Source organism: Schistosoma mansoni, assembly GCF_000237925.1.
Source record: "Schistosoma mansoni, WGS project CABG00000000 data, chromosome 2 unplaced supercontig 0120, strain Puerto Rico, whole genome shotgun sequence".
NCBI classification, from domain to species: domain Eukaryota; kingdom Metazoa; phylum Platyhelminthes; class Trematoda; order Strigeidida; family Schistosomatidae; genus Schistosoma; species Schistosoma mansoni.
In genome coordinates this window covers 641,691-656,735 of record NW_017386000.1, presented here as the reverse complement: position 1 = coordinate 656,735, position 15,045 = coordinate 641,691, and the positions used below count along the sequence as shown (strand labels likewise).

At 34.1% G+C, this 15,045-nt stretch overlaps 1 protein-coding gene across 1 annotated transcript; it reads right to left on the bottom strand.

The window, feature by feature from the left end:
* Positions 1-1,749: 1,749 nt before the first annotated feature.
* On the bottom strand, positions 1,750-13,238 carry Smp_129700 (protein-tyrosine sulfotransferase, putative; the record flags this gene model as incomplete). The annotated part of the gene is made up of 5 exons (XM_018791574.1): positions 1,750-1,951; positions 4,096-4,171; positions 4,664-4,839; positions 6,893-7,226; positions 13,151-13,238. The coding sequence occupies 5 exons, from the start codon at positions 13,236-13,238 to the stop codon at positions 1,750-1,752; spliced, it is 876 nt and encodes a 291-aa protein (XP_018645283.1).
* Between the last annotated feature and the right edge of the window lie 1,807 nt (positions 13,239-15,045).

The window sequence follows — 15,045 nt, the reverse complement described above, 5'->3', positions numbered from 1 at the left end:
TTGTCAAATTTTCATTTTACAAGATTCAAAAATTATACCACGGTCATAAGTGAATGGATACATTAGAATCCACTGCCATGTAATTTCCATATATATGATATGATTTTTAATCCTTGATAATCGAATCCTCATCTCTTTTCGATGCTTTAGACATTGCTTCTAGGCCGAATCAGTCTGTCATTTGGATTACATTATTTTCCTGATAAATATTTCGATCATTGCTTGGTACATTTTCACGAAAAACGTATACTTTAAACGCTACACTTACAAATATTACGTGAATGTGGCAGGCAGATTTGTTTTGCCTAGTTCATGTGTTTCTATAATCCTGAAAATAAAATATTTCATTAGTTTAAAGCGATTTTTTCGTAAGCTATTTCCCGTACTATTTGAAACCTTTATAGAAATGATCTCGTGTTTTGAAATGTAATAAATTTCATACTTAAGTCACTTATTTAACAACTATCCAATAGGAACAGGCGTATTACATTTGTCCTCAGATTTATGATTCATAATTCGCCAGGGGATATAACAATAAGATATCTGAATTTTTAGTAGGAGCCATAAATCCATACAATACATCTATATATGAACGTATTTCGCTCTTTCCTACCTTTGGAAACGTTAACACTTGCACTGTTTCAACAGTGATTAATGGCTGGTAGGGCTGAATTAATGATAAAAAATCTCTAAAAATCATTTATTAACGTTTTGTTCAGGGCTATATTTCATGTTTCATAACTAAAGGAGCTTGATCTTCAAAGGTAAATGATAAGTAAGTTTTAATAGAATGGGATATTGATATAAAGGATGGTATTGTAAGTTTATTGGAGTGTAGACGTATTTTGTAAACGTTGAAAAGAATATCACTACTCTATTATTCCACTAATGAACACCAAGGTGCAAACGGAATTTTAACACTACTTCGGCGTATGCGGTTTCATCTGGTGCTAATTCTAATAAAATCAATTTCCAGTTGAACTGAAACCTGATTATCACGTAAATTAAGTTGTACTACTAAGAAAAAAACGAATGGTTATTTTATTGTATGCATTCGTCTGATCATCTTCAGATTCACCGGAGTTACAGTTAAATTTTCAGTCTTACATTTTAATCTATAGTCTTAAACGTACTCATTTCGCATTTCATTGCTAGTATATACTTTAATTATGACTTTGTCTTTTGAATTGAATTCAATTGAATAATTTATTTCGCAAAGAAAAAGAACGTTTATCAATTTGGAACATTTGCAATGACATGGCTTAAAATCGTTTGCAGTGGCGAAGATGCATCCACTCTTTGTGTTCTCTCAAATTCCAATCTTCTGAATTCTACATATCCCTTTCTTTTTTCTCTTTCCAAATTTATTTCACTGGATTATACTCCTTGAATAACATCTTCAAACCTTAATCTTTCCAATTACTGCTTATACTCTTACTATCTCTATCACTATGGGATTTGAATCGACAACTACATCTCTGTGTTAATGTGACATGACAACTCAAACTGGTGTACGTACTAACGAAGTTCTACATTGTGATTGACTGATATTTGCAATTTCCCGAACTTTATGACTTTGAATGTCATTAACAAATAATGTAGAATTATTGCACAATGATCATTGTCAAAAAACACATTGAAAATAAATCTATATAGTTACAAGCATAATTTACAGATATTACTAAATAAATGAACAAAAAAAGGAGATTTCCTTTATAGTAATTAAGTATTCCTCTTAAGTTTTCTTATTTACAATTTTAAATCAACCTCACATATTTCTTCATAATTTGGAGGAATTTTTTCACTGTTATAACCAAGTTGAGCTAACAGACTATTATTCTTATGCATAGTTTCAATAAGATTTCTGGGTATTATTGAATTATTTTTAGACCAAGCATCTAAAGATTCTTTGTGTACAGGCTTAACAAATTGAACTGAACTAGCTTCATATCTGAAATGATAGGTAAAAAAAAGAAAATATCTATCAGACAATTCAGTGAAATATGTCAACATGAATTGTCGCTTGATCGTTAGTTTAATTTCAGTTATTTAGAGTTCAAGTTTTCTTATATGAACCATCAGAATGTGATGTGAATATGTAGGGCAGCTTGTTTATATGAATGTCTAAAATAGATGTATTTTCTGTTTTTTTTGAGTACATAAAGAGTGCTTAACTTAACTAGGCTGGAGTTGGCAGTGCTCTGTGGTTTTCAGTCGTTCTCTAACTGATTCCACACACTCAAAATACCTCCCGATTTCAAATATATATATAACGGGTGACCAAAACACTTTGAGGAACTCTTGAATAGACCAGCTGAATTGAATCCACTGAACATCGAAATAGCACACACAGATACTCCTGTGGATTTCATCCCACCAACGATTGAAGAAATCAGGTTGGTCATCAGACAAATCAACAGTGGGAAAGCGACACGACCTGACAACTTGCCAGATGAAACTGAAGTTTCACATAGAAGTATCTGCAAATTTAGTAATAAGACAGTGATATATTTGTGATGCTCTAATGCGTAGAAATTAGAACTCCTGACGCTTCGTGACTTAGTCAAAGCCACTTCTTCATAGTAAAGAAATAATTAACCGAATTAAGTAGTATAGAGGAACAGGTAGAATATTTATCTCGATCAAGTCATAATGCGCCTAATTATGACATTTTAGGTCAAGGTGATTCCGTTTGCGATATCACCGTGTGTATTTGGGTGTATGCTAGTGGGTTTGTAATTGTACACTTTGTAATGTGAAGGAACATATTTGGAATTCGTGTGTATGTATTGATGGTGCGATAATTGAATAATGTAGCTATTTAGATAAACGGTCTAGGTTGGATGATTTCCTTCCTATTGAAGGCAGAAGAATTTAGTATTACATGAAACGCCTCAACTACTCGCCTCTATTCATAATTGGAACATTTCAGATACTGGTGAAAAATATTGGAAAGATTTGTGGAACATATTATTCAACATGTAATCAGTGAATAATAATTAGTAAAAGACAATTCTGATGTTGCTTATCCATGATCCCAGAAACAGATTATAGAGTTTGAAGTCTGTATGGTTTTACTTACTATGGATGTGTAGCAATTGAATGTATTATACCAATTGTTTTATCAACATAACAAGGGATAGTTGAATGATGAGTGTAGAAGTTAAATTCTATGGTAGGGAACAGGCTTTTTATAATACAGCTTTTACTTAAAGCAATAATTCAATTTTTGCTGATGATCACACTTGATGATGCTTTGTGGGGGTAAAAATAAATGTTTCTTATTTGTGGTTATTTATAGAGATATATGAAGAAAGTGGCAGGGAAATATAGTGAGCCAGAAAGACAGATCAAGGACAACGAATGTAAGCCAACCATTAAGATTCAAGAGGAGAGCAACAGATGATTAGAACACTTTGAATTCACCGAACATCGAAAGAAAACACACGGACGCTCCTATTGCTGTCGCTCGACCTACGATCGAAGAAATCAAGTGTCGAAAGGGAACACGGCCTGACAACAAACTTATGAAGCACTGAAGTCACACATAGAAGTAACTGCAAAGATGCTACACGTTCTATTCATTAAAATTTGGGAGAAGGGACAAGTGCTACTGACAGACTGGAAAGACGGACACTTCATCAAGTTACCAAAGAAACAAGATCTGAGCAACTGTGAGGACTACAGAGGAATCACACTACTGTCAGTACCAGGAAAGGTTTTCAACAAAGTGTTGCTGAACCGGATGAAAGACGCAGTAGATGCCCAACTTCGAGATCAATAGGACGGATTCCGTAAGGACCGATCGTGCACAGACCGAATGGCGACACTATGGATCATTGTTGATAAAGAATTGAATGGAGTTCTGACGAAGTCTTGTTTTTTGAGCTGGATGGTTTGGTCGTGGAGCTTTCATCGTTCTTCTGAACGACATCATCAGCAAAAACGGTTACCAATACCTTTGTAAAGTTTTTTGATCTCCGATTTTCAACGATAGACTACATATAAATGAATATAGAAAAACAATATTCAGATGTTTAACAACCATTAAATAATGAAATTATTTGATCATAATTTGAATCATTATGAACCTACTTATTTATCATAGAAAGGTTATTAACAAATTGTTCATGATTCAATAGTTTATCATCCCATGGAATATCCAGAAAATCTAAAAAAAAGTAGAAGCATTCGATAAAGATAACAGTCTTTTCTCTGACAGTGAAATAAAACATTAAATTCTATATTTATATCAAGATATTAGCTGATTATGTTAGATTAGCTTCTCAGCTTCATTGCTTAATAAATTCTGAAACATTTGAATAACTCAGCAAATAAGTGTTTTCCAGTACTGATCCAATACCTTAAAAGTATATAAGCTACTAGATTTCGTAATCACTGTCATTTTATGGTGAAACTAGTCTTTTGGCTAGATTAAATAACATTATCAAAGAATTAATTACCAAACTGAGATTGCATCAAATATTAGAAAAGAAGTCATTGTAGTATCGAAATCAGCCCTCATTATGAGACTTAAAATAAAGAATATTGTGTCAGAAAAATCCATAATTGTTCCACATTTTCCTAATGGATCAAAGTAATTTCTTTTTGCGTTGTTATCTGTAAAATATTCATATAAGCATATGGTTAAATTGAATCTTACTAAGGATTTTTCGAATCTCTCTCTTTGGGTTTATGACAAGACATTCATAACGTACAGTCATACATCGATGACTTCCAATGTGTTGGCAGTCTTTTATTATTTGTGATGTAAAGGATTTCCATTGATCAAGTGCTCCAAGAATATCATCCGAAGTATATGTTGGATTGATATTACGGCTGAAATAAAGTAAATAACGTAAATTTATAATCATAATAATAATAACATGTACTTGTCTCCATTATTTATTGACAGATGAATTATTGACCAGTCAAGGATTACATCTTGGAAATCTTAATGAAAAACTGGTTATATAAAAATTTCTAAAGAAACATCCCCTCTTAACTAAATATTTGTGACCAAGAGACTATATTCTTGGATGAATTAATCTCATACAAAAGGCATTATCAACTAAGTCACTGTAGAGAACTGCCTTAGTAGAACAAATCCCTACGAACATTATGACCTGATTCACTGTGAATTATAAATCTTCAACAACAAATTTTGATGAACCACATGCATATTAACACTTGAATTACAATTAAAATGTAATTGCATTTAATCCACCACGACTTTCTACTTGGTGAAAAGTAGCCGTTACTATTTCTGAATGTAATGTATTTCATCGAATTACACATTGTTTGATACCACTGTCTTATTTCAGTTATCCATTTCAAAAAGATACACTCATGAAGCCGATATTTTCAAAACCTGGTTAGAAAAGTACTATTTGTAGAATATATTTATACTGAACCGGAAAAAATTTAAATAGTCATATAGTGAATGTCAATTTGTTCATATTATATATCATTATTTACATGTTTGACATTGACATCAGTCGTAACTATCACAAAAGTTCTGTCTTCTTAGTGGTTTAACACAGCATTATCTAGTTCCGTAATATTGAATTTCATCGCTTGTCTGTTTCAAGCTTATATAATTTCTAATATATTAATCATTGCTTAATGAACAATGTCATGGATGTCAAGTCCTTTATAGCAGCTCACGTACATTTGAGTTTGTTCACATTTAATTTTGTTAAGCTGTTTTGTTAACTTATTTAACAGACGGTCATTTGTACAATAACAGCTTATTTATAGCATTGTACCATTAATATTTTTGCACTTGTGTGAATATGTATGTTTGAACATTGCTTACCTCCTTCACATATGTTCATTCGGCTAGCTTGACTATTAGTCGCTTAATTGATTCGATTATTCATTTATTTCACTGTGTATATATATGTGCATTTTAATCCTGTTCACTCACTCGCTCATTTGAATCGCACACTCACTCACTTGCCGCATGCTTTTCAGCTCTACTCTTTCATGCTTGCTTAGCGTGTCTGTAATTTTGGTGATCTGTGCGTGGTGCAATTATAAACGTAATCAACACTTTGTATTCGCCTTCTGAATAATATATCACTGGGGCGTTATCTAGTGACGGTTATCAGGACGAACTGTATACAAAGTTTAAGGATTATATTGAATACCGACTACCATACTTTATAAATGTCGATTGAATTCTATGGATCACGTTGAAATGTGGCCACAAGTTTAAATAACTCGATATCTCGTCCACTACTTTGGTATGTAAGGTAGTGATTGAAGATATGGCAATGAATTATACCATATGACAGAATGTAAGATAGTTGAGAACAAGCAAGCGATTTTATAGTGGTAATTTGGCTTACGGTACTTAGACGGACAGATATAAGTAGTAGGTGTCAGACGTTGGAAGTAGAATTCTTACCGGAGAAAAATGAAAATGTGAGAACAGAAAACAATCGAGATAATGAAAGAGTGATGTTTTTTGTAAGCGATAATTCAAGGAAGATGTGCAAGTAGTGCATTTAATGGATTGTTCTTCATCAAGTGTGACTAGGTTGGTGTTCATCGTGTTGTATTTGGGAATCTCGTTCTTCCCCTTGTGTATGTTGAGGCCTACTGTTGCAAAGGCTGCTTCTACATTAGTTGTCTTCATCTGCATTTGTTCGTGTGTATGGGATAGAATCGTCAGATCATCTGCGAAGTCTAAATTTTCTAATTGATTCCGAGCTGTCAATTGTATACCATGCTTTCCCTCAGATGGCTTATGAAACCTGTTTATTTATAATCAATTCAACATGAGCGTTGATAACTTTCGGGAATATTTTATGTTTACGTGTCTAAGTTTTCATGTTTTTAAGTAATGACGGATATATGTTACGTATACACAAGTGATTAAACGTACACTATTGTAGACATTATAGCTCCTCTCCCATCACGTACTGCATGAATAAACTTAGCTTTCGGAAATAATTCACCTAAATCCCTTAGATATATGTAAGATGAAGGATCTTTATGACATAATCTATCAGCAGGTGGTCCCATATCCTTCAGTATTGATACAATGAAACCAGAAACAGCTTTATCAAGTAAATTTTCTGTGATACCAGATTGTGAAAGCCAACCATGTTTTTGTATATTCCTTCGTCTAAGTGCTAAGATTTCTCTTGTAACTATTGGTTCTGGACCACAACGAACCATCGGATGAACATCCAGTAGAATACGTAATAATCCGGTACCTAATAATTAAGTTGGAAAGAATAAGCGATAATATAAACATGCAAGAAGAAATATTAGAAACGGTTCAATGATATCAATGATATATGTTCAGTTTGACTAAAAAAGAACCACTGACGTAACAGAATAATATGAACTTATATTTCGCGGTTTCTCATCGATTCCTTGCCACCTAAGCATAATAGCATTAATCGTTCAAAATCACCTTACATACTTTATGCCATAATATCGGAAACGTTCTCGTCAGTGTAGATCGATGCGAAGAGAAATAAGTATAGAAGAACCATAAGAGTTATTTATATGCTAAATGATGTGAATCTTTATAGGTTGACTATAAGAATATTCTAGAATAAAACTAAGAGCATGGAAACAAAATTATTTAAAAGTGAAATAATATTGTTGTCATGTAACCAATGAAACAAAATAACTGACTGAATGCAGATCAGATAGGAATGAGGATTAATGACCAGTGTCATGAGAAGAAACTCCACCTGGTGTAAGTATGTATGTATGTAAGATTCAGGCAACCGTTTTTAAACATTTTGTGAATTTCAGTGACGTTTTTTGTGGTGAGTGAAGTTGATAAAATACAATCTAACATTATAAATTGACATAATTCTTAAAAATTTTCTTCAAAAGTTGATTGTAAATAATCACTGTCTACTGTTAAAAAATAGTTTTTTCCTGCAATAATTTGCTTGTGCTATGTTGTATGAAATTTGCATGATAATTAAAACAACTCGAATTTCTTTATAGTGAACCCTGGTGGTCTAGATTAAATTGACTCACGCTTTCAACCTATGAAAATACTAAATCTCCACAAAAAACCCCTTCTGATAATATTATTATGTAAACAAAATTTTCATGTAAGCTATTTTACATAAAGTTAATATTGTGAAATCAATTTCGGAGAAAGAAATAATAATAGATATTTACTAGCTAGAAAGAGAAAATACTTATTCTTGATTACCTTAAAAGTTCATATACAAATGATGATAGATGATATTCTAACAAGGATTTAATACGGATAAAGGTACAGGGTTGGGTATGTAATAAATAATTTTATCCCTTAGAAAAAAATCATGCAAAAAAAACTACAACTAGAAAAAATCATTTTAGCTATTCCAACTCCCCTTTGGAAGTTTAAAGATCTACATTCAGAAGAACTAGGATGCTTTACTGTAATAGATGAGATTCTTTGGAAATCAAGAGGGCTATGTCTATTCTAAAAACTAGGGCAACAATTAATGTACCTACATGGAACTTTGGCTTAATATGGGACACATGAAGGACCATTCAAATAGCTATGCAAATGAGGAGATACAACCTGATGGTGCTTGAAACATCTGAAACACATTGGAACCAGACTGGACAGAAAAGATTAGAGTCGATAGAGGTGCAGTTGTACTCTGGTCATAAAAAAAGAAAATGCTCCGTATACGCAAAGATTTGCATTGATGATGTCTGAAAAAGCACTTATAGGATGGAAATGCCATGGATCCAGAATCATCAAAGCATCATTCAAAACGAAGCAGGAGGGGATCAAAATGTAGGTTACCCAGTGCTATGCACCCTATATACATAATTGTCTGGCCAAGATACTCAATCTCGATTCCTGGACTGCTAACTTCTAGCTGGCAATCACTCAATATTTGTCGTCAGGATCGACCAAGAAGTAAGAGATGGAAACTTTGTAGTATCAGTTTATATGTTAAGCCCATATACTTTATTCTAGTTGCTGGCCAAGCCAATTCTCCTATACATTATGAGTCATATTTTGGTCTTGTTAATTATTCGCTTATTAACCTTGACTACCGTTTTATATGAGCGCATGTGTATGCACATTTCGTATCTTATTCATCATATGTCTGTCACTCATTTTTGTCCGACTATAAATGCTGATTAACGCTTGCTTAAATTGAGTTGGCTTACCAGCCATCTCCCATGCACGTCATTTTTTACTTCGCTCGCTAACATTTGCTCATGTGCTCACTGCCTTCTAGCCTACGTTATTTGTCAATAAAAATGTAGTTGCCGCTTCCCCTTGTCTTCTGATATTATACACCGTTCAGATTGATATAATAACGGTTATCGAGACGATCGATTAACGAAGCACGCCACTACAACTTATTAAAATACTTCGTGCTGAGAACTCCATATTGTACCAAAAATATAATATTGAATACGGCTAATAATAATAATAACAAATAATACAAAATGTAGGTTATTGATTTGTTTTTAACTATAGCATTGAGGTACTGATTTCGTCGACCAGTAGTGAAATTTTTATGATAAAGCATATGCCGTTAAGACAAACAAAAACACGGAATTCGCCTCGCTTTGTCATTTTGCCTTTGATAATACTAATTCCCTTATTTAAAATGACTCACTAATGGATATGTCTTAATAGAAACAGTTAAACGCTAGAATTCAAAGAACTCTGATTTGAGCGTATCCAACACAGAATAACAGTAAACTTGAAATTTAACTGATTTTTCCTTTCTCCGTGTTAGTTTAATTGGTTGTTTTCACAACGCGTATTCTCATCAAAAAGGAAAAAAATCACGTGATCATTTGGTTGCGTTTATAATGCCATTCAAAAATTCAACATAAAAATAGTTATTGCACTATACAATACAGTCAACAAAATGTTTCAAAGAACTCATACAATCAAATATATAATACAACAAATAAATATCAGAAGGCAAAAAGACTAACTACATCCGTAATAGAAAGAAAAATAGCATTTAATGGAGTACCGTTTACATTGACATCAATCAAAAAAGTATATCGATGTAATCGGTAAATTAATTTACGTACATGGAATGCTCCTACAATGTGGGAGACAGTAAGAGTCTTCCAAATTGCTGCGGAAATGAAAAGATATAACCTGGATCTGCTTGGAATCAGTGAAACACATTGGACGCAAGTTGGACAACAAAGACTACCTTCAAGGGAGCTTCCGTTATACTCTGGACATGAAGAAGAAAATCCTCCACATACACAAGGAGTTGCATTGATGCTGTCCAAACAAGCACAAACAGCACTTATTAGGATGGGAATCTCATGGACCAAGGATCATCAAAGCTTCTTTCAAAACAAAGAAATAGGACATTACAATGAACGTGATCCAATGTTATGCGCCTATCAACGATTACAATGAAGACGTTAATGATCGATTCCATGATAGGCTGCAGTCAATCGTTGAGAAATGCCCAACCAAGGACTTGACCATTCTAATGGGAGATTTAAATGCCAAAGTTGGAATGGACAACACTGGATACAAAGACATCATGGGACGACATGGACTGGAAGAAAGGAACGAAAATGGTGAGTTTTGCAAACCTATGTGCCTTCAATGAACTGTTGATAGGTGGCAATATATTCCCACACAAACACATATTCAAAGCCATATGGACTTCACTGGATCACACTACACAGAACTATATGGACCATATCTGCATCAACAAAAAAATCAATGGGACGATGGAGGATGTGAAGACCAGGAGAGGAGCTGATATAGCATCAGATCACCACTTGCTGGTCGCCAAGATGAAATTAAAACTTAAGAAGCACTGGACAACAGGGCGGACAATATCACTAAAATTTAATACGGCTTTTCCTCGGGATACTGAGAAATTCAGAATAGCCTTCAACAATACGTTCCAGGCCTTTCATGATCTACTGAATGGAGGGGCAACTACTATGGAGAGCAACTGGAAAGAGATAAAAGAGGCAATCACTTCAGCATGTCAGGAGGTTCTGGGCCACAAAGATCACCACCACAAGGAATGGGTACACTAGATAAGATTGAAGAAAGGAGGAACAAGAAGTCAGCACTCAATACCAGCCAAACAAGAACAGAAAAAGTCAAGGCACAAGCTGAATACACAGAAGTAAACAAGCAAGTAAAGAAGAGCATCAGAACCGACAAATGTAAATATGTGGAAGATTTAGCAATGACGACGGAAAAGGCTGCAAGAGAAGGAAACATGAGGCAACTGTATGATACAACAAAGAAACTCTCTGGAAATTACCGTAAGCCAGTACGAGCAGTGAAAAGCAAGGAAGGCAGAATACTCACCAACATTGAAGAACAGAGAAACAGGTGGGTAGAACACTTCAAAGAACTCTTGAATCGACCAGCTCCACTGAACCCACCCAACATCGAAGTAGTACCCATGGACCTCCTAATCGATGTTGGCTCACCAACAATTGAAGAGGACAGCATGGCCATCAGACAAATCAAGAGCGTCAAAGCAGCGGGACTAAACAACATTCCAGCAGAGGCACTGAAAGCAGATGTGGCAATAAGTGCAAAGATACACCACATTCTCTTCAGTAATATTTGAGATGAGGAACAAGTACCAACAGACTGGAGAGAAGGACACCTGATCAAAATACCAATGAATGGCGATCTCAGAAAGTGTGATAACTACAGGAGCATCACTCTTCTTTCAATACCAGGAAACGTTTTCAACATAGTATTGTTAAACAGAATGAAGGACTCCGTAGACGCCCAGCTTCGAGACCAATAGGCTGGATTCCGTAAGGGTCGATCGTGTACAGACCAAATCGCAACTCTACAGATCATTGTGGAGCAATCAATTGAATGGGAAACATCACTCTACATCAACTTCATTGATTCCGAGAAAGCATTTGATAGCATGGACAGGACAACACTATGGAGGATTCTTCGACACTACGTCGTGCCTGAGAAGATAGTCAATATCATACGGAATTCCTATGATGGATTGAAATGCAAGATCGTTCATGGAGGACAGTTGACAGACTCGTTCGAGGTGAAGACCGGTGTTAGGCAAGGTTACTTACTCTCACCCTTTCTCTTTCTCCTGATGATCGACTGGATTATGAAGACATCAACATGTGGGGAGAAGGACGGGATACAATGGACAGCTAGGATGCAGCTGGACGATTTAGACTTCGCATATGATCTGGCTCTTCCAACACACACAACAACAAATGCAGGAGAAAACGACCAGTGTAGCAGCAGACTCAGCAGCAGTAAGTCTCAATATACACAAAGAGAGAAGCAAGACTCTCCGATACAACAAAAAATGCATCAATCGAATCACACATAACAGAGAAGTTTTGGAGGATTTAAAGACCTTTACATATCTGGGCAGCACCATTGATGAACACGGTGGATCTTATGCAGATATGAAGGCATGGATCAGCAAATTAAAAGCAGCATATCTACAATCGAAGAAAATCCGGAACTCAAAACAATTGTCAACCGACACCAAGACCAGAATTTTCAATACAAATGTCAAGACAGTTCTACTGTATGGGGAGGAAACTTGGAGAACTACAAAGGCCATCATTTAGAAGAAACAGCTGTTTCTTAACAGTTGTCTACGCAAAATACTTCGGATCCGTTGGCCAGACACTAACTGAAGTGTAATCGCTACTCATGTATTTAAATGTGTATCTCAAAGTCCATTACATAAAATTTGAGCTCAATAAACAATTAGAATTGTTTTAAATGTTTGTAAGTTAACTGATATAGTTTCTTAAGGTCAGACGTAGTGGATTTCTATTGTTTTACCACCATTTACAATCAAACTAAATGAATGGATCCAAAACTAATCATATAATAAACACATTTCTAAACATCTAGGTGGATAAAAGGTGTTGGCACTATAAGCATACTCTATCATTCCTCATATTTTGTAAATTATCAATTAGTGTTTCTTTCTTAAAGGTAGGGTGTAAATTACTAGGTTTATTGTGGAATACAATACTCATTTAGTAAGTGTAATAACACTACTTATAAATGAATGACTTATTGATATAATGTCACACTAGAAATAGTGGTCATCTAAATTCACCACACCAATAAAGGTGATTTGTATGGTACTACCATTCACAAAAAAATAATTTGTAATGTAATAAAATTACTTACCTGAACTTTGATGACCTCCAATAAATATCAATGGTAGATTGCGTGAATCATCATCAACAAATAATTTTGGAACTTCCATTTTTTGCATTAATTCAGGTTGGTTATGAATAATGAGTTTGGAAACGATAAGTAAAGTCCATATGCATACACAGCATAATATAAGTAACTTTACTCTACTGTTTACACCTAATAATAAAATACCATATATAAACAATTTCTTTCAATATGCAGAAATACTTTATCTTAATTGACGAAACATAGATTACTACTGAAGAAAAAGAGTTTCAAGATGACAGCTAATATTATTCTTGAATAGCCTAATGCTTGCGTTAACCTTAACTTGATATCAGTTGAAGGAAAAGTTGATGCCACCTATCTTTACTCTAAATATTTCAAGTTTATCTCATGTAAAATGTGTTACTTTTTGAAAACAAGAGATAATTTCTAATAATCGTTTATTATTCAATCATAAACTTGTCATGACTAGATGTCTTCTTTTACCTGGGCAGTGTAAAATAAGGAACTCGGCTTTATTATTATAAAGCCGAGTGGATAGGACACACATTGAGGAAATCACACAACTGCGTCACAAGACAAGCCCTCACATGGAATCCTGAAGGCCAAAGGAAAAGAGGAAGACCAAAAAACACATTACGCCGAGAAATGTAGACAGACATGAGAAGAATGAACAAAAATTGGATAGAAGTAGAAAGGAAGGCCCAGGACAGAGTTGGTTGGAGAATTCTGGTCGGCGGCTTATGCTGCATCGGGGGTAACAGGCGTAAGCAAGTAAGTAATGTAAAATAAGTCGTTGGAATACGTGACCACTAATTTTCTTTAGGATTAACTAAAAATGTAATTTAAAAATTCATAGATAAAAGATAGATATTCATAATTTAAAACAAACTTATCATTCTTAAGCTTTACATAACATTTATTTGGTGTCATATGAATTTAAGTGATATCTCTGATGACGTTAACTCGTTTTGTAAATCGTCTCAAATCATCATATCCTTGATATTTATCGAATAGGTATAATGACTATTTTTATTGTTGTTTAGTTTCAGATAATTCGATATTATGCATTTCCAGAAGAAAGTATCAAAGTAAGGAAAACCATAGATGCATCGAAATCGGAAAACAATAAAACCATATCAGTTGTAATTTATCATAAACCAAATTATTTTGAGTAGTGGTAATCACTGAATTTCGATCTACGATTAGAACATAATGTAAAATTTGAATCTTTTCATCTAGGTTGTCAGAAACAGTCATTCCTGCGGAGTGCCGTTCGCATAAAGAGTATTTTATCCTAAAAACGAGACATTATCGAGTCGATTTTATTGTTTTGAGTTTATGAATTAAAGGTTTATAAAAACCTTCTTTTAAAATAAACATTGTTGTAAGTATATAATTTATTCCCTGTACACTATTGCTAGATTCTTTTTAGTTGTACTGATTTGTGTAATGACAACAGCAGGTCAAACGGCCTGTGTATTTTATTCTTTATTCGATGGTAATCGAACTTTTAAACTGATCATTACATTTTAATATGGGTTTTGAGCAATAATATACTTATAATAACTTTGCTTTTAATATCGTTTCATAAAATAGGTTTGCACATGAATGAAATCATATCTTTGTTGAAACTTTGGCAATCTAGTGAGCTATTTCTATCACTTTATATGTGATGTGTGGACGAGAATGATAATGATTGGTTGTTTTGCTGAGTCAGACATGTAGATAGTGTGACAGGTGTTATATGTGTTATATATTCCCCTATCTTCATTATTATTGATTAACTGTTCTTGTTGTTGAATTGTGTCGGGTTTTGGTGTGGAAATATATTGACGTTATAGTCAGGCTAATCTCGTGTTCTTGATCTGAGTTGTGTT